This window comes from Arachis stenosperma, chromosome 6 (genome assembly GCF_014773155.1).
Source record: "Arachis stenosperma cultivar V10309 chromosome 6, arast.V10309.gnm1.PFL2, whole genome shotgun sequence".
NCBI classification, from domain to species: Eukaryota; Viridiplantae; Streptophyta; class Magnoliopsida; order Fabales; family Fabaceae; genus Arachis; species Arachis stenosperma.
In genome coordinates, this window is record NC_080382.1 from 39,247,592 (window position 1) to 39,266,699 (window position 19,108).

Sequence of the window (19,108 nt, forward strand, 5' to 3'; positions counted from 1 at the left end):
TTAAATTACTTGTTCCTCATCCTTGAAACCCCAAATTTACAATCTCCATAACCAATAATAAGAACACCTCCCTGCAATTCCTTGAGAAGACGACCCGAGGTTTAAATACTCGGTTATCAATTTTAAAAGAGTTTGTTACTTGTGACAACCAAATCGTTTGTATGAAAGGACTTTTGTTGGTTTAGAATCTATACTTATGATGAGCGGATAATTTGTACGCTTTTTGGCATTGTTTTTAGTATGTTTTTAGTATCTTTTAGTTAGTTTTTATTATATTTTTATTAGTTTTTAGTTAAAAATCACTTTTCTGGACTTTACTATGAGTTTGTGTGTTTTTCTATGATTTCAGGTATTTTCTGGCTGAAATTGAGGGATCTGAGCAAAAATCTGATCCAGAGACTCAAAAGGACTGCAGATGCTGTTGGATTCTGACCTCCCTGCACTCGAAGTGGATTTTCTGGAGCTACAGAAGCCCAATTGGCGCGCTCTCAACGGCGTTGGAAAGTAGACATCCTGGGCTTTCCAGCAATATTTGATAGTACATACTTTGTCCAAGATTTGATGGCCCAAACCGGCGTTCAAAGTCACCTCAAGAAATTCCAGCGTTAAACGCCGGAACTGGCACCTAAATGGGAGTTAAACGCCCAAACTGGCATAAAAGCTAGCGTTTAACTCCAAGAAGAGTCTCTACATGAAAATGCTTCATTGCTCATCCCAAGCACACACCAAGTGGGCCCGGAAGTGGATTTTTATGTCATTTACTCATCTCTGTACACCCTAGGCTACTAGTTTTCTATAAGTAGGACCTTTTACTATTGTATTTTCATCTTTGGATTATTTTTAGATCCTTTGATCATCTTTGGACATCTAGTTCTTAGATCACTGGGAGGCTGGCCATTCGGCCATGCCTAGACCTTGTTCTTATGTATTTTCAACGGTGGAGTTTCTACACACCATAGATTAAGGTGTGGAGCTCTGCTGTACCTCGAGTATTAATGCAATTACTATTGTTCTTCTATTCAATTCCGCTTGTTCTTGTTCCAAGATATCACCTGTTCTTCAACTTGATGAATGTGATGATCCGTGACACTCATCATCATTCTCACTTATGAACAAAGTGACTGACAACCATTCTTGTTCTATAAGCATACGAGGCTTAGTGAATATCTCTTGGATTCCTGATACACGATGCATGGTTGATCGCCTGACAACCGAGTGCTCGCCTGACAAACGAGCCAGCCATTCCGTGAGATCAGAGTCTTCGTGGTATAGGCGAGAACTGATGGCGGCATTCAAGAGAATCCGGAAGGTCTAACCTTGTCTGTGGTATTCTGAGTAGGATTCAATGATTGAATGACTGTGACGTACTTCAAACTCCTAGCAGGCGGGGCATTAGTGACAGACGCAAAAGGATCGATGGATTTTATTCCGGCCTGACCGAGAACCGACAGCTGATTAGCCATATGCTGTGACAGAGCATGGGAACATTTTCACTGAGAGGATGGGAGGTAGCCACTGACAACGGTGAAACCCTACATGAGCTTGCCATGGAAAGGAGTAAGAAGGATTGGATGAAGACTGTAGGAAAGCAGAGAGACGGAAGGGAAGGCATCTTCATACACTTATCTGAAGCTCTCACCAATGATATACATAAGTATCTCTATCTTTATCTTCATGCTTTATTCGTTTATCACTATACCCAATTGAGTCTGCCTAACTGAGATTTACAAGGTGACCATAGCTTGCTTCATAGCAACAATCTCTGTGGGATCGACCCTTACTCGCGTAAGGTTTATTACTTGGACGACCCAGTGCACTTGCTGGTTAGTTGTGCGAAGTTGTGTTTATGCCATGGTATTGAGCACCAAGTCTTTGGAGCCATTACCGGGGATTGTTTTGTGTATTAAAAAGTAGTGATCACAATTTCGTGCACCAAGTTTTTGGCGCCGTTGCCGGGGATTGTTTGTGTATGGACAACTGACGGTTCATCTTGTTGCTTAGATTAGGTATTTTTTTTCTTCAGAGTTCTTGAGAATGAATTCTAGTGTTTCGTGGTGATCTGTTGAAATCTGGCTGGCTGTGAAGCCATGTCTAATCTTATTGGACCGAGGTTTCAACTAATCATCACAATAGCTTGTTGATCTCTATCAATCTTGCTATTGGAGCAATGATCTGCTAAGGCTTGGCTGGCCATTGGCCATGTCTAGTGTTTTGGACCGAAGCTTTCTTTGAAAGCTTGGCTGGCTGTGAAGCCATGTCTAATTCCTGGACCGGAGTCTTAGACTAGCATTGCAATGATTCCTGGAAATTCAAATTGAGAATTCTGAAACCTTTATTTTTCTATTTCCATATAATTTTCGAAAAAAGCACAAAAAAATTTTTAAAATCATAAAAACCAAAAAATTTTTCTTTCAAGAAACAAGAAACATAAAGTATTTTCTATTTCTTCTTTTTCTTGTTTGAGTCTAGTGTCTAATTTTAAGTTTGGTGTCTTGCATGCCTTGTTTATTTGATCTTGGTTCTATTTTCAAGTCAATAGTACAGGGAACTGAAGATTCAGAACATGCAGCAGAGGAATTACACAGAAAAAGCTGGGCATTCAAAACGCCCAGTGAAGAAGGACAGACTGGCGTTTAAACGCCAGCCAGGGTACCTGGTTGGGCGTTTAACGCCCAAAAAGGTAGCATTTTGGGCGTTAAACGCCAGAATGGATACCATTCTGGGCGTTTAACGCCAGGATGGCACAAGGGGGAAGATTTTGTTTTTCAAATCAATTTTTTTTTAAGTTTTCAAAGTTTTTCAAAATCAAATCTTTTTCAAATCATATCTTTTCAATCAAATGTTTTCAAAATCAATTTCTTTCCTTTTTCAAAGATACTTACTAACAATTAATGATTTGATTGAACATCTCAAAATTGTTACCTTTTCTGTTGAGAAAGGTTTAAATGTTTGAATCATATCTTTTCTTGTTAGGCAAGTCATTAATTTTTAAAATCAAATCTTTTTAAAAATTGTTTTCAAATCATATCTTTTAAAATTATTTTCAAATCAAATCTTTTCAATCATATCTTCTTAACCACATCTTTTTCGAATAAGTTTTCAATCAAATCTTTTTAACTTCTAATTTCAAAATCTTTTTTCAAAAATCACTTGATTTCTTTCTCACTTTTATTTTCGAAAATCAATTAAGTGTTTTTTTTCAAAATGTTTTCAAAATCTTTTTAATTGAATTTTCGAAAATCTTCTTCCTCTCTTCCCACATCCTTCTATTTATGGAGTACTACTCCTTCTTAATGCACAATTCGAACTCTATCTAATCAAGTTCGAATTCTTCTACCTTCTTTCTTCTATTTTTCTTTCCTCTGACACCTCAAGGAATCTCTATACTGTGACATAGAGGATTCCATATTTTCTTGTTCTCTTCTCTTTCATATGAGCAGGAGCAGAGACAAAGGCATTCTTGTTGAAGCTGACCCTGAACCTGAAAGGACCTTGAAGTGAAAGCTAAGAGAAGCTAAGGCACAACTCTCTGTTGAGGACCTGACCGAATTCTTCAAAGAAGAAGACATGGCAGCCGAAAACAACAACAATGCCAACAATGCAAGGAAGGTGCTGGGTGACTTTACTGCACCTACTCCTGACTTCTATGGGAGAAGCATCTCTATCCCTGCCATTGGAGCAAACAACTTTGAGCTTAAGCCTCAATTAGTTTCTCTAATGCAACAGAATTGCAAGTTTCATGGACTTCAAATGGAAGATCCTCATCAGTTTTTAGCTGAGTTCTTGCAAATCTGTGACACAGTCAAGACTAATGGGGTTGACCCTGAGGTCTACAGACTGATGATATTCCCTTTTGCTGTAAGAGACAGAGCTAGGACTTGGTTGGACTCACAACCTAAAGAAAGTCTAGACTCATGGGAAAAGCTAGTCAATGCCTTCTTAGCAAAGTTCTTTCCACCTCAAAAATTGAGTAAGCTTAGAGTGGAAGTCCAAACCTTCAGATAGAAGGATGGAGAATCCCTCTATGAAGCTTGGGAAAGATACAAACAATTAATTAGAAAGTGTCCCTCAGACATGCTTTCTGAATGGAGCATCATAGGTATTTTCTATGATGGTCTCTCTGAACTATCCAAGATGTCTTTGGATAGCTCTGCTGGAGGATCTCTTCATCTGAAGAAGACGCCTACAGAAGCTCAAGAGCTAATTGAAATGGTTGCAAATAACCAATTCATGTACACTTCTGAAAGAAATCCTGTGAACAATGGGACTAGTCAGAAGAAAGGAGTTCTTGAGATTGACACTCTGAATGCCATATTGGCTCAGAACAAGATATTGACTCAGCAAGTCAATTTGATTTCTCAAAGTCTGTCTGGAATGCAAAATGCACCAAGCAGTACTAAGGATGCTTCATCTGAAGAAGAAGCTTATGATCCTGAGAATCCCTCAATGGAAGAGGTGAATTACCTAGGAGAACTCTATGGAAACACCTATAATTCTTCATGGAGAAATCACCCAAATTTTTCATGGAAGAATCAAGAGAGACCTCAACAAGGTTTCAACAACAACAATGGTGGAAGAAAAAGGTTTAGCAATAGCAAACCTTTTCCATCATCTTCTCAGCAACAGACAGAGAACTCTAAGCAGAACCCCTCTGACTTAGCAACCATGGTCTCTGATCTAATCAAAACCACTCAAAGTTTCATGACTGAAACAAGGTCTTCCATTTGGAATTTGGAAGCACAAGTGGGACACCTGAGCAAGAAAGTTACTGAACTCCCTCCTAGTACTCTCCCAAGTAATACAGAAGAAAATCCAAAAGGAGAGTGCAAGGCCATCAACATGGCCGAATTTGGAGAGGAGGGAGAGGAAGTGGACGCCACTGAGGAAGGCCTCAATGGGCGTGCACTGACCTCCAATGCGTTCCCCAATGAGGAATTATGGGAATCTGAGGCTCAAAATGAGACCATAGAGATTCCATTGGACTTACTTCTGCCTTTCATGAGCTCTGATGAGTATTCCTCCTCTGAAGAGGATGAGTATGTCACTGAAGAGCAAGTTGCTAAATACCTTGGAGCAATCATGAAGCTAAATGACAAGTTATTTGGAAATGAGACTTGGGAGACTGAACCTCCTTTGCTCACCAAAGAACTGGATGACTTGTCTAGGCAGAAATTACCTCAAAAGAGACAAGATCCTGGGAAGTTTTCCATACCTTGTACCATAGGCACCATGACCTTCAAGAAGGCCCTGTGTGACTTAGGGTCAAGTGTGAACCTCATGCCTCTCTCTGTAATGGAGAAGCTAGGGATCTTTGAGGTACAAGCTGCAAGAATCTCACTAGAGATGGCAGACAACTCAAGAAAACAAGCTCATGGACTTGTAGAGAATGTTTTGGTAAAAGTTGAAGACCATTACATCCCTACTGATTTCATAGTCCTAGAGACTGGGAAGTGCATGGATGAATCCATCATCCTTGGCAGACCCTTCCTAGCCACAGCAAAGGCTGTGATTGATGTTGATGGAGGTGAACTGATCATTCAAGTAAATGAAAAATCCTATGTGTTTAAGGCTCAAGGATATCCCTCTGTCATCATGGAGAAGAAGCATGAAGAGCTTCTCTCAATTCAGAGTCAAACAGAGCCCCCACAGTCAAACTCTAAGTTTGGTGTTGGGAGGCCACAACCAAACTCTAAGTTTGGTGTTGAACCCCCACATTCAAACTCTAAGTTTGGTGTTGGGAGGTTCCAACATTGCTCTGAGTATCTGTGAGGCTCCATGAGAGCCCTCTGTCAAGCTACTGACATTAAAGAAGCGCTTGTTGGGAGGCAACCCAATGATTATATTTTATATATCTTCTTTTGTTATTTTATGTTTTTTGTAGGTTGATGATCATAAGAAGTCACAAAATCCATTGAAAAAGCAAAAACAGAATGAAAAACAGGAAGAAAAACAGCACACCCTGGAGGAAGAATTCACTGGCGTTTAAACGCCAGTGAGTCTAGCAGTTGGGCGTTTAACGCCCAGTCTGGCACCATTCTGGGCGTTTAACGCCAGAAAGGGGCACCAGACTGGCGTTAAACGCCAGAAAAGGGCAAGAACCTGGCGTTAAATGCCAGGAATGGGCACCAGCCCGGCGTTTAACGCCAGAAATGGCTCAAAACGTGATTTTTGATGCCATTTGGTGCAGGGATGACTTTTCCTTGACACCACAGGATCTGTGGACCCCACAGGATCCCCACCAACCCCACCACTCTCTCTCTCTTCTTCACCCATTCACCAATCACCTCATTACCTCTTCCCCAAAATCTCTTCACCACTCACATCCATCCTTCATAAAACCCCACCAACTTCACCCTTCAAATTCAAACCACTTTCCCTCCCAAACCCACCCAATATGGCCGAACCCCATCTCCCCTCTCTCCTATAAATACCCTTCTTCACTCCTTCATTTTCACAAAACCTAAACACCACTTCCCCCCTCCTTGGCCGAATACATAAGCCATCTCCTTCTCCCTCATTTCTTCTTCTTCTACTCTCTTCTTTCTTCTTTTGCTCGAGGACGAGCAAACCTTTTAAGTTTGGTGTGGTAAAAGCATTGCTTTTTGTTTTTCCATAACCATTTATGGCATCCAAGGCCGGAGAAACCTCTAGAAAGAGGAAAGGGAAGGCAAAAGCTTCCACCTCCGAGTCATGGGAGATGGATAGATTCATCTCAAGGGTGCATCAAGACCACTTCTATGAAGTTGTGGCCTTGAAGAAGGTGATCCCCGAGGTCCCCTTTTCACTCAAAAAGGGTGAATATCCGGAGATCCGCCATGAGATCCGAAGAAGAGGTTGGGAAGTGCTTACCAACCCCATTCAACAAGTCGGAATCTTGATGGTTCAAGAGTTCTATGCCAATGCATGGATCACCAAGAACCATGATCAAAGTGTGAACCCGGATCCAAAGAATTATCTTACTATGGTTCAGGGGAAATACTTGGATTTTAGTCCGGAAAATGTAAGGTTAGCATTCAACTTGCCCATGATGCAAGGAGATGCACATCCTTACACTAGAAGGGTCAACTTTGGATAAAGATTGGACCAAGTCCTCACAGTCATATGTGAAGAGGGCGCACAATGGAAGAGAGATTCAAGAGGCAAGCCGGTTCAATTGAGAAGGCATGACCTCAAGCCCATGGCTAGAGGATGGTTGGAGTTCATCCAACGCTCAATCATTCCAACTAGCAACCGGTCTGAAGTTACTCTAGACCGGGCCATCATGATTCATAGCATCATGATTGGAGAAGAAGTGGAAGTTCATGAGGTTATAGCCCAAGAACTCTATAAAGTGGCGGACAAGTCTTCCACCTTGGCAAGGCTAGCCTTTCCTCATCTCATTTGTCATCTCTGTTATTCAGTTGGAGTTGACATAGAAGGAGATATCCCCATTGATGAGGACAAGCCCATCACCAAGAAAAGGATGGAGCAAACAAGAGACCCCTCTCATCATGAGATCCCTGAGATACCTCAAGGGATGCACTTTCCTCCACAAAACTATTGGGAGCAACTGAACACCTCCCTAGGAGAATTGAGTTCCAACATGGGACAACTAAGGGTGGAGCACCAAGAGCATTCCATCCTCCTCCATGAAATTAGAGAAGATCAAAAAATCATGAGAGAGGAGCAACAAAGACAAGGAAGAGACATTGAGGAGCTCAAGCACTCCATAAGACCTTCAAGAGGAAGAACAAGCCACCATCACTGAGGTGGACCCGTTCTTTAATCTCCTTGTTCTTTAATTTTCTGTTTTTCGAATTTTAGTGCTTTATATTATCCATGTTTGTGTCTTATGATCATTAGTGTCTTAGTGTCTATGCCTTAAAGTTATGAATGTCCTATGAATCCATCACCTTTCTTAGAGATTGTTCTTAATTGAAAAAGAAAAGAATTGCATGAATTTTGAATTTTATAACAGTTTAATTATTTTGATGTGGTGGCAACACTTTTGTTCTATGAATGTATGCTTGAACAGTGCATATGTCTTTTGAATTTGTGGTTCATGAATGTTGGCTCTTGAAAGAATGATGAAAAAGGAAACATGTTACTGAGGATCTGAAAAATCATAAAAATGATTCTTGAAGCAAGAAAAAGCAGTGAATACAAAAAAAAAAGAGAGAAAGAAAAAGAAGAGGCGAAAAAAAAACCGAAAAAGAAAGAAAAAGAAAGAAATAAAGTTGTGATCCAAGGAAAAAAGAGTGTGCTTAAGAACCCTGGACACCTCTAGTTGGGGACTCTAGCAAAGCTGAGTCACAATCTGAAAAGGTTCACCCAATTATGTGTCTGTGGCATGTATGTATCCGGTGGTAATACTGGAAGACAGAGTGCTTTGGGCCACAGCCAAGACTCAATAAGTAGCTGTGTTCAAGAATCATCATACTTAACTAGGAGAATCAATAACACTATCTGGATTCTGAGTTCTTAAAGAAGCCAATCATTCTGAATTCCAAAGGATAAAGTGAGATGCCAAAACTATTCAGAGGCAAAAAGCTAAAAGCCCCGCTCATCTAATCAATACTGATCTTCATAGATATTTTTGGAGTTCATTGCATATTCTCTTCTTTTTATCTTATTTGATTTTCAGTTGCTTGGGGACAAGCAACAATTTAAGTTTGGTGTTGTGATGAGCGGATAATTTGTACGCTTTTTGGCATTGTTTTTAGTATGTTTTTAGTATCTTTTAGTTAGTTTTTATTATATTTTTATTAGTTTTTAGTTAAAAATCACTTTTCTGGACTTTACTATGAGTTTGTGTGTTTTTCTGTGATTTCAGGTATTTTCTGGCTGAAATTGAGGGATCTGAGCAAAAATCTGATCCAGAGACTCAAAAGGACTGCAGATGCTGTTGGATTCTGACCTCCCTGCACTCGAAGTGGATTTTCTGGAGCTACAGAAGCCCAATTGGCGCGCTCTCAACGGCGTTGGAAAGTAGACATCCTGGGCTTTCCAGCAATATATGATAGTCCATACTTTGCCCAAGATTTGATGGCCCAAACCGGCGTTCAAAGTCACCTCAAGAAATTCCAGCGTTAAACGCCGGAACTGGCACCTAAATGGGAGTTAAACGCCCAAACTGGCATAAAAGCTGGCGTTTAACTCCAAGAAGAGTCTCTACACGAAAATGCTTCATTGCTCAGCCCAAGCACACACCAAGTGGGCCCGAAAGTGGATTTTTATGTCATTTACTCATCTCTGTACACCCTAGGCTACTAGTTTTCTATAAGTAGGACCTTTTACTATTGTATTTTCATCTTTGGATTATTTTTAGATCCTTTGATCATCTTTGGACATCTAGTTCTTAGATCACTGGGAGGCTGGCCATTCGGCCATGCCTAGACCTTGTTCTTATGTATTTTCAACGGTGGAGTTTCTACACACCATAGATTAAGGTGTGGAGCTCTGCTGTACCTCGAGTATTAATGCAATTACTATTGTTCTTCTATTCAATTTCGCTTGTTCTTGTTCCAAGATATCACCTGTTCTTCAACTTGATGAATGTGATGATCCGTGACACTCATCATCATTCTCACTTATGAACAAAGTGACTGACAACCATTCTTGTTCTACAAGCATACGAGGCTTAATGAATATCTCTTGGATTCCTGATACACGATGCATGGTTGATCGCCTGACAACCGAGTGCTCGCCTGACAAACGAGCCAGCCATTCCGTGAGATCAGAGTCTTCGTGGTATAGGCGAGAACTGATGGCGGCATTCAAGAGAATCCGGAAGGTCTAACCTTGTCTGTGGTATTCTGAGTAGGATTCAATGATTGAATGACTGTGACGTGCTTCAAACTCCTAGCAGGCGGGGCGTTAGTGACAGACGCAAAAGGATCGATGGATTTTATTCCGGCCTGACCGAGAACCGACAGCTGATTAGCCATATGCTGTGACAGAGCATGGGAACATTTTCACTGAGAGGATGGGAGGTAGCCACTGACAACGGTGAAACCTTACATGAGCTTGCCATGGAAAGGAGTAAGAAGGATTGGATGAAGACTGTAGGAAAGCAGAGAGACGGAAGGGAAGGCATCTTCATACACTTATCTGAAGCTCTCATCAATGATATACATAAGTATCTCTATCTTTATCTTCATGCTTTATTCGTTTATCACTATACCCAATTGAGTCTGCCTAACTGAGATTTACAAGGTGACCATAGCTTGCTTCATAGCAACAATCTCCGTGGGATCGACCCTTACTCGCGTAAGGTTTATTACTTGGACGACCCAGTGCACTTGCTGGTTAGTTGTGCGAAGTTGTGTTTATGCCATGGTATTGAGCACCAAGTCTTTGGAGCCATTACCGGGGATTGTTTTGTGTATTAAAAAGTAGTGATCACAATTTCGTGCACCAACTTACAACGCGACTTTATAAAATTCTTTACTAGCAAAAATCCTCTCATCAGTATCATTGAGGGTTATGTTGAGGATATGGCTCATAGGCATATGGTAGTGGTTCTTGAAAGTCACAAGGAAATTTACCAAAGCCATTGGATTGGTATGCATCATAGAATGACTCTTGCTCATAATGCATTGGTGGAGGTGGTTGCCATGAAGAATGATCATATGCATACGGCTCCTCCCACCTTTGATTGTTCCATTCTTGATGCATGTTGTCATTGAAATTCACATCTCCTACAACATAGTTAGAACCAAACTCATAGCCAAAGTGAGAATTCATGGTAGCAAGAGAAAATAAAAGCAAAAACTAGTAACAAATAAAGGAAATAAACTCCTACAACTACCAAAAAATTAACAAAGAAGCAAAAGGCAAACATATTCACAATATTCACATATATACAATAACCAATAACACAACACCATTGTGATTCCCCGGTAACGGCGCCATTTTGATGAATAGATTCTTGTGTGGTCTAAAATTTCATTAATGAAATCTCGTTGCAAGTATAGTTTCTAAACCAACAATAATTCTTTCATACAAAAATTTGTTTGTCACAAGTACAAACCCCTAAAAATAATAACCGAAGTATTCAAACCTCGGGTCATTCTCCCTAGGAATTGCAATAAAGTGTTCTTGTTATTGGTTAGAGGTATGTTTTGGGGTTTTGGGAATAAGAGACAAGAATTGTAAATTGCAAAAGAAATAAATTAACACTAAGAAAGCTCTTGGCAAGGTATGAGAACTAGAGGTCCTATCCTAGCTATCCTTATCAATTGTGATGAGATTTGTTCATTGCTCCCACTTAGTTAACCTCTAACCATGGAGGAAAGTCAAGTGGATGAATTAACTTGATTCCACAAGTCCTAGCCAACTCCTAAGGAATGACTAGCGTAGTGGCATTCAAGTCAATTAGCAATCTCTAGTTATCAATCAACAAGAGAGTTTGATAAGTCAAGAGTCACTAATAACTCAACCAAAGCCAAAAGAAACAAGATCTAACTCATAACTAAAAGAAGCATTTTAACAAACACATAAAAGACATTAAAGGCAAACATTATTAATTGCAAGAATTGAAAGAATCTACAACTACAAAGGTAAGAGATTAACAACAACAATTCAAATCAACAACAAAGGAACATGAATTATAAATTGCATAAAAGGAAAATGGAAGAACAAAAGTGCATCAACATAAAAGTAGAGAATTACAAGAATTAAATACTAAACTAGAGAGAGGAGATGTAGAAGAACAAGAATTACAAAAGAAAAAGTAAATCAAAGCATGAAATTAACCGGCGCCATTTTGATGAATTGGATTTTTGTGTGGTCTAGAATTTCACAAATGAATTCTGGTTGCAAGTATAGTTCCTAAACCAACTAAAATCCTTTCATGCAAAAATTTGGTTGTCACAAGTAACAAACCCCTAAAAATATAAACCGAAATATTCAAGCCTCGGGTCATTCTCCCTAGGAATTGCAAAAAAGTGTTCTTGTTATTGGTTAGATGTATGTTTTGGGGTTTTTGGGAATAAAAGACAAGAATTGTAAATTGCAAAAGAAATAAACTAACACTAAGAAAAGCTCTTGGCAAGGTATGAGAACTAGAGGTCCTATCCTAGCTATCCTTATCAATTGTGATGAGATTTGTTCATTGCTCCCACTTGATTAACCTCTAACCATGGAGGAAAGTCAAGTGGATGAATTAACTTGATTCCACAAGTCCTAGCCAACTCCTAAGGAAAGACTAGCGTAGTGGCATTCAAGTCAATTAGCAATCTCTAGTTATCAATCAACAAGAGAGTTTGATAACTCAAGAGCCACTAATCACTCAACCAAAGCCAAGAGAAACAAGATCTAACTCGTAATTAAAGGAAGCATTTTAAGCCAATTACTACTAAGAGCGACTTAATTAAAAAAAATTTGGTGCAGGGACCCAATTAAAAAGAAAAAAAAAGTATAGGGACCTACTTGAAAATTTTACAAAACTATAGGGACCAACAGAGTAATTAAACCTTATTATTATGAAACTTTAAATTATTATTATTAGACTCTAAATTATTGTTATGTTAATGTTGCAATGTTATGGAATAATTATTTTCTAAAATTTAGAGGTTCAAAAGATGTAGAATCCAATCTTTGGTGATGTCGTGATAAAGTTGATCAAGACCTGGGTTTCATCTGGTCTAGACCCGGCTTTAGTGTGGTCTGAAAGTAACACGATTTCTTCGGGTATAGGGGCCGGGTAAGGGTCTCATAAATAGACTCAGTCATTATTTAATGTCGGATTCGAGTCAAGGCAAACTCTGTCTCACCCGGCCTCATGTGCACCCCTACTAAATATAAATAGTATTATTTTCATAAAAACTAATGAAATTTTGTCATTTTGAATAACTATCCTTATTCAATTTAAAAAAATTGAATTGAGACTAATTAAACGTTGAAATGATAAATCTTATATTTAATTTCATGTTATTATTATAATATATGGTTTTACAAATATTTATATAATATTTGGTAAGATCTAAAATAAAATTGAAATGAAAGTTAGTATTGAAAATTATCTAAATTAATATGAGTTACTTACCAATTTGGTACCCGAAAGATTTAGATGTTAACAAAATGGTTTCTGAAAGATGTTATTAATAAAACAATCTCTGAATGATTTACAAATACTACAAAAATAACCAATAAATACTATTTTTTTGTAAATGACAAAAAATTTGTATCTAGCAAACAACTTAACCATTTAGTCTGAATTTTTGTAGTAACATTTAAATAAATGTTTAAATGGTGTACAAAAAGATTTAGAGCAAAATGTGATCTCTAGATTTTTCTTTTTATTTTTCAAAAAAATTTTTGTTATTCACAATATAAAATTTACATGACATAAAATTATCAAACTTTAAGGATAAAAAATCTTATTATTCTAATAATGCTTGCAAAAAAAAAATACATTTAAACCCCACCTCTAAAATTATGTTTTAGAATGTATTTTTAATATCTAATTTTTTTTGTTGTGTTCTTAAATTTTCAAAAACTTATTTATCATTAGTATTATTTAAAATTATTTTTGTTAGTAATATAAATTTTGGAATATCATTTTAGTAGTTTACGCTACTCTATACATGAAATCACAAGATTTTTTACCCTTATAAATATGTGAGTTGAGTTCAAATATTTTTCATTGGTAAGGAGGAGACATGTCCTACTAATAAGTAATTTTTTTTTTTGTCAGTAGATTGGACAACTCTCAATCCTAAATACACAATATATCCACGTACTCTTCACACATTTATCATTTTTTTTTCACAAATACACTCTTTAGAGTTTAAACTCTAGACCTTAATGGTGGGAAAGGGGTGAAGTGCCACTGAACTAAGGCTCTTCGGCGTCCTACTAATAAGTAATAAGATTAGTGGTGCTAAGTCCAATTAAAATTTGTTTTCTATTTTATTACCAAAAAAAATAAAACCTTCAAGAATGGGTTGGTCCATTCTATGGATCCATGGACTTCAAAGTGGTGGCCCAGCCAGGACAGCGTTCTCGCTCTAGTCGCTGATCCTGATTGGATTAAAAAAAAGGATACAGGAAACCTAGTTGCTGCCTAAGGTCCCGAAAAGAAAAACTCTAACCGCTGCTCGCGCCTGCTCCTCTGAAATTAGCTTTCAGATTTGCCGTTTGCTATGCTAAGAGATTGTTTTTGTTATTACTAATTTTTAATTTTTAATAGCTTTTAGCTGTGTTATGTTAATTGATACTTGTCTTGGTTATTGTTTCTTCAAAATTTTATCATTTTTTATTGTTAATATATACAAATACAAATACAAATACAAATGAGCATAAATAGGTGTTTATGTGTATCTGATTGTTAAGTAGGTGTTTATGTGTATGTTGAATGTCGATGGGAAAAGATGTCTTCAGGCGGGGGTAGGGGGTTTGGGAAATGGCAGCAACTATAGTATTGCTCATTATTTTCTCTATTTGTTCAATTATATGGTATTCGTGATTTGTTTCCTATGTTTTCCATTATATAAAAATAAATTTGTATTAGTACAATTATTTTTTATAGCAAATAGTTCTGTTTGGTGTTACGTTCCTACTGTACGTGCTTGTATAAGAATTTTTATAGGCACTTGTGTTCGTACTGTTTTTTGTTCCTCCACTTTCTGTGCCTTTTGTATGAACTCCTCCTTCATGACAACCTTGGTTACGGCGCTTTCAGTGGCTGCTTAGTGGGTACAAATACATTGTATTTCTGCGTCATCAATCCACACATTTTTTCCACAAAATGAATACTTCACCGCTACAATTTCCATCTCACTACGACGATGACGAAAATGAGGAGGTTTTCATCGATGAGTCTGACATTCTCTATGAAGTTTCTGTGGATGACGAAGACCTTCCAGATGCTGATGACGATCAAGATTCTGATCCTGAACATCTCGGTATCACCCTCCACTTTTTCAAGTTTATCGAATTCTCAAATTGACTAGTAAACTCCATAATATTCTAGTTCCCAAGTTAACCTTGAGGTCTTTTACAAGTTGAGAGTTTACTATCCTTAGGTTAGCTTAGCTCCACCAAGTGTAAATAAATTCTCGAGTTTGATTTCCTTGAATCAAAATTATTTTCAAGTTTTTAAGTTTATTGGTGTGTTTTGCTCAATGATATTATCAGAAAATCTCTCAGCTGAGGTCCGTGATTCTGTGCATATATTCCGTCTTCATGATGGTAAAATTTCTAACTTTACATTTATTTTTAAATTAAAAAAATTGTTTTTTGAATGTGATTGTGTGTTTATGTTTCTAATTCTTGTGCAGGGGAGTTATACTCAGCTGCATTTAGCCCAAGCAATCCAACATTGGTGGCAACAGGGGGTGGTGATAACAAAGGATTTCTTTGGAAGATCGGTGATGGAGTTTGGACGTCTGAGCTAGAGGGTATTTCCATCACATTAAAAAGATAATTGTGTGAAGCTTGATATTGTGGTGCTGATGTCTAGTTCGTTTTGTTGTTAATTCTACGCAGGTCATCAGGATTCTGTGTCTAGTTTAGCTTTTAGCCATGATGGACAGTTTCTCGCATCAGGGTGTTTAAGTGGGATTGTTCAAGTATGGGATGTTTTGGGAAATCTGAAAGGCACATTAGAAGGTCCTAGTGGGGGAATTGAGGTAAAAGAGGTTGTTCGTTTTATGCTTGTTATTGTGTGTCATTACGAAAATTAATTCGATGTGATATCTTTCAGTGGCTTAGGTGGCATCCGAGAGGACACATACTCTTAGCTGGTTCTGAGGATTCTACTGTTTGGATGTGGAATGCTAAAGGAGCTGCTTTTCCTAATATATTTGTTGGTCATGGTGCTAGTGTGACCTGTGGTGATTTTACTCCTGATGGTAATATCTTCTTTTCTACTTGGCGTATTTTCTTCTATAAGTTCAGATTTTCAATTTCATTTTACTTGGTGCCTTAGGGAAAATAATATGTACTGGTTCAAAAGATGCAACTTTGAGAATCTGGAATCCAAAGACTGGAGAAAACATTCATGTGGTCCAGGGTATATAAATCTGAACCCCCTTTTGGCGTGCTTTGTTGGCTTTGATTTTTGGGTAGCCTTGTAAAATATGATTTACAGGTCATCCGTATCATACCGAGGGACTAACATGCTTGTCAATAAGTTCATCGTCGACCCTTGCTCTTACTGGTTCTGGTGGTGATCGCGATTCTGTTTCCAGTGATGAATCTGGATCTGCCCATATTGTGAATATCTCTACTGGGAAGGTATGTATCATTAGTTTTCATTGTGTTTGATATCCTTGCATTATCTTCATCAATCAACTTGTAATTCTTCTTTCTCTTTGTTTTGGTTTATGATCTCTCAATAATTTGATAGACCTCTTAGCCAATGTTGTAATATTGTAATGTTTTTAAAATTTTCTTCACATGGTTTCAATTCTATAAACTTGAGAGTGCTACTAATTCCTCTGAGCTAATAGTTGCTCAAAGTAAAATTTGATCATACAACTATTGGATTTCAAATACATTCATCCAAACAAAGATAACCTCTGATGTCACTTAAAGTGATTTGAGTGGATAGGAGGCTTTTGAGTGGATACTGTTGGCCCATGGAGTCATATGGCCTCTCAATAGCTAATGGGAGCTAGCTTGTGAACATAAGTAGCATATCAAAGAGAACTGAGCAAAACCAGTTCCTCATAGTTATTTGTTAATTTACTTGAAATTATGTTGTTCACAATAGCAAAGTTAGTCTAAGTGATGCTCTATTTGACATTAATTGGTAGGTAGCTGCTAGCTTATCCCCTGTATGGCTCAAGATTGGCATATTGTGTTATGCTCATATATATGAGATCTTAGCTATTTGGTTGATTTGCTTATGGAAATTGATTTATTCGAATGTGGCTTGGTGATTCTCTTCCCTAGCAACTACTAGCAAGATGATGAGATTTAGACAATCTTTGATCCAATGTATTTGGCTTTTGTGAAAGTATAGTTCTTTGTAAACTTATGTCCTTGCATAATATAACCCTCCAGTAATGCTGTAATTGTGTAAGGACTTCAAACCCAAACACTTTCAATACTATCCATTCTTCTGTTTGTCTCGGTCATTGCACTTTTTTTTTCAGTTCTTAATTTTCAATTCTATTTTTAAGGAGTTTAAGCATTGAAATTCAGTTTTCTGCAAGCTCTCTAAGAAGCATGAGTACTGTGAACAGGTTATTAATACTCTGGTTTCTCATTCGGAGTCCATTGAATGTGTTGGCTTTTCACCAAGGTATTTCCTTTCATGGCCTTTGTGTCTGTGCGGTGCTGCATAATTGGAAATAATTTAGAGAAAAATAACTCACTCAAGATGTAAAATTATTGTTATCATGTAAAATAAAATATGTGATCATCAAATAACACGAACCAAAGCAAAGTGGCTTGACTTGGTTTCTAGTGTACCACAGCTTTTTTGACATAATTCTTTCTCGTAAATATCTGATGTGCTGTCGATGTTGTCACTTGTCATAGATGTTAACCATAAATAACATTGTTCAATGAAATTGTGATAGTGATTCCTGGGCTGCAATTGGAGGCTTGGATAAGAAACTTGTCATCTGGGATGTAGAACATTCCTTATCCCGTGCCACTTGTAACCACAAGGTTTGTGTGAATTCTGCTTTGTGCAAATGCCAGGCTTGCGTATCTAGAGACTAACTGAGCTCTGGTTGCAACTATCTTTAGCTTGAAATTGTAAACTCACTGCATGTCTGATACAATGAACTTCATCATGTGAATAGTATGGAGTGACATGTTTGGCGTGGCTTGATGCTTCAAATTTGGCCACTGGATGCTCGGATGGAAGTGTAAGATTATGGGATAGCCGATCCGGTGAATGTACAACCACATTCAGGGGGCACCGAGATTCCATTCATGCTCTTTGTGTGTCTGCTGATCACAAGTACCTTGTCTCGGCTTCATGGGATGGAACCGCTCGCGTCTTTGAGCTTGGCGGTTAGCAGTTTATTCGTTGGGGAGGATTTTTTTAAGGGAAGATTTCTACTTTTCATTTATGGTAGGAGAGTTAAAAATGTGAAACACAAAAACTAAACTTATTTCCATCATTTTTATTTGTATAATTGGTTTCTAAATAATTGAATATGTGACAAATAATTTATGTTTAGATATTTTATTTAAAAAGTGATTTTAAGATAATTTGTTGTATTTATGATATGAAAATAAGCCGTTTTTAAGTGGTATAGTTACAAAAATAAGTATGAAATGTTTATGTTATTATTTAGAATATCTCTAATGCTAGATCAAATTTTAATTTTATTTTGGGTCTTATAAGATGACACATAAATATTTGTGGGTTTGTATGTGATAAATAGTAATTTGAAATTAAAAGTAAAATGTCCCTTCAATGCTAAGTTTTAATTTAGTTAGAATTTTATGTTATTTTTTATTATTTTATTAACATAATTGTATAAATGACAAAATTTTATTGATTTTTCATCAAAATGATACTATATTTCTAAGGCGATATTGATTCATTTAACCTTATTGTAATTACTTAAGTTAAATAAGTAAATAGGTACCTAATTGTGTGTTAAGTTAAATAAATAAAATAAGTAACTCTTATTTAACCTGTTAGTCTAATAAATAGGTATCTGTTACATTCAATATAAACGCTTATCTAGGTAGATTATAATTTTTTGTAATGTTTAGCAACAATAATGGTTTAGATGTAATTAATATGCGCTAGTCAATATTTTGGGAATAACAGAGATCACGGTTACTGTTGCCACACCGTGTGACCTTGGGTCCCCCACCGACGGCCATCCTGTTACCCTATATAAGGGAGGTGGGGTTTGAAAATGCGGTAGAATTGAGAAATTTTATGTTTGACAATTCCTTGATCTTTGCATTTGTCGACATGGGTAATGCAATGACTGGAACAGGCCGCAGTCGTATGTACGCGCGTTAAACCGAACACGATATGAAGTCTGCGACCAACCTTCCACCGACTCCAACTCTTCCACACTGAACACGGATGCCCTACGATCACAATGGGTGACTCGCATCATCGGCAAGCTCTCTCTGTTCTTGTCTATAGCTGCTAACAGTGATGTGAGTATATCTGTCCAACCTTTAACTGAGCATGTCC

General features: G+C 37.6%; 1 protein-coding gene across 1 annotated transcript; it reads left to right on the forward strand.

Moving 5' to 3' along the window:
- Positions 1-13,958: 13,958 nt before the first annotated feature.
- LOC130936254 (uncharacterized) lies at positions 13,959-18,182 on the forward strand. Its single transcript, XM_057866300.1, has 10 exons — positions 13,959-14,888; positions 15,121-15,174; positions 15,264-15,383; positions 15,472-15,614; positions 15,689-15,836; positions 15,914-15,997; positions 16,076-16,221; positions 17,175-17,233; positions 17,514-17,604; positions 17,742-18,182. The coding sequence occupies exons 1-10, from the start codon at positions 14,732-14,734 to the stop codon at positions 17,958-17,960; spliced, it is 1,221 nt and encodes a 406-aa protein (XP_057722283.1). The 5' UTR covers positions 13,959-14,731; the 3' UTR covers positions 17,961-18,182.
- The last annotated feature ends 926 nt before the right edge of the window (positions 18,183-19,108 follow it).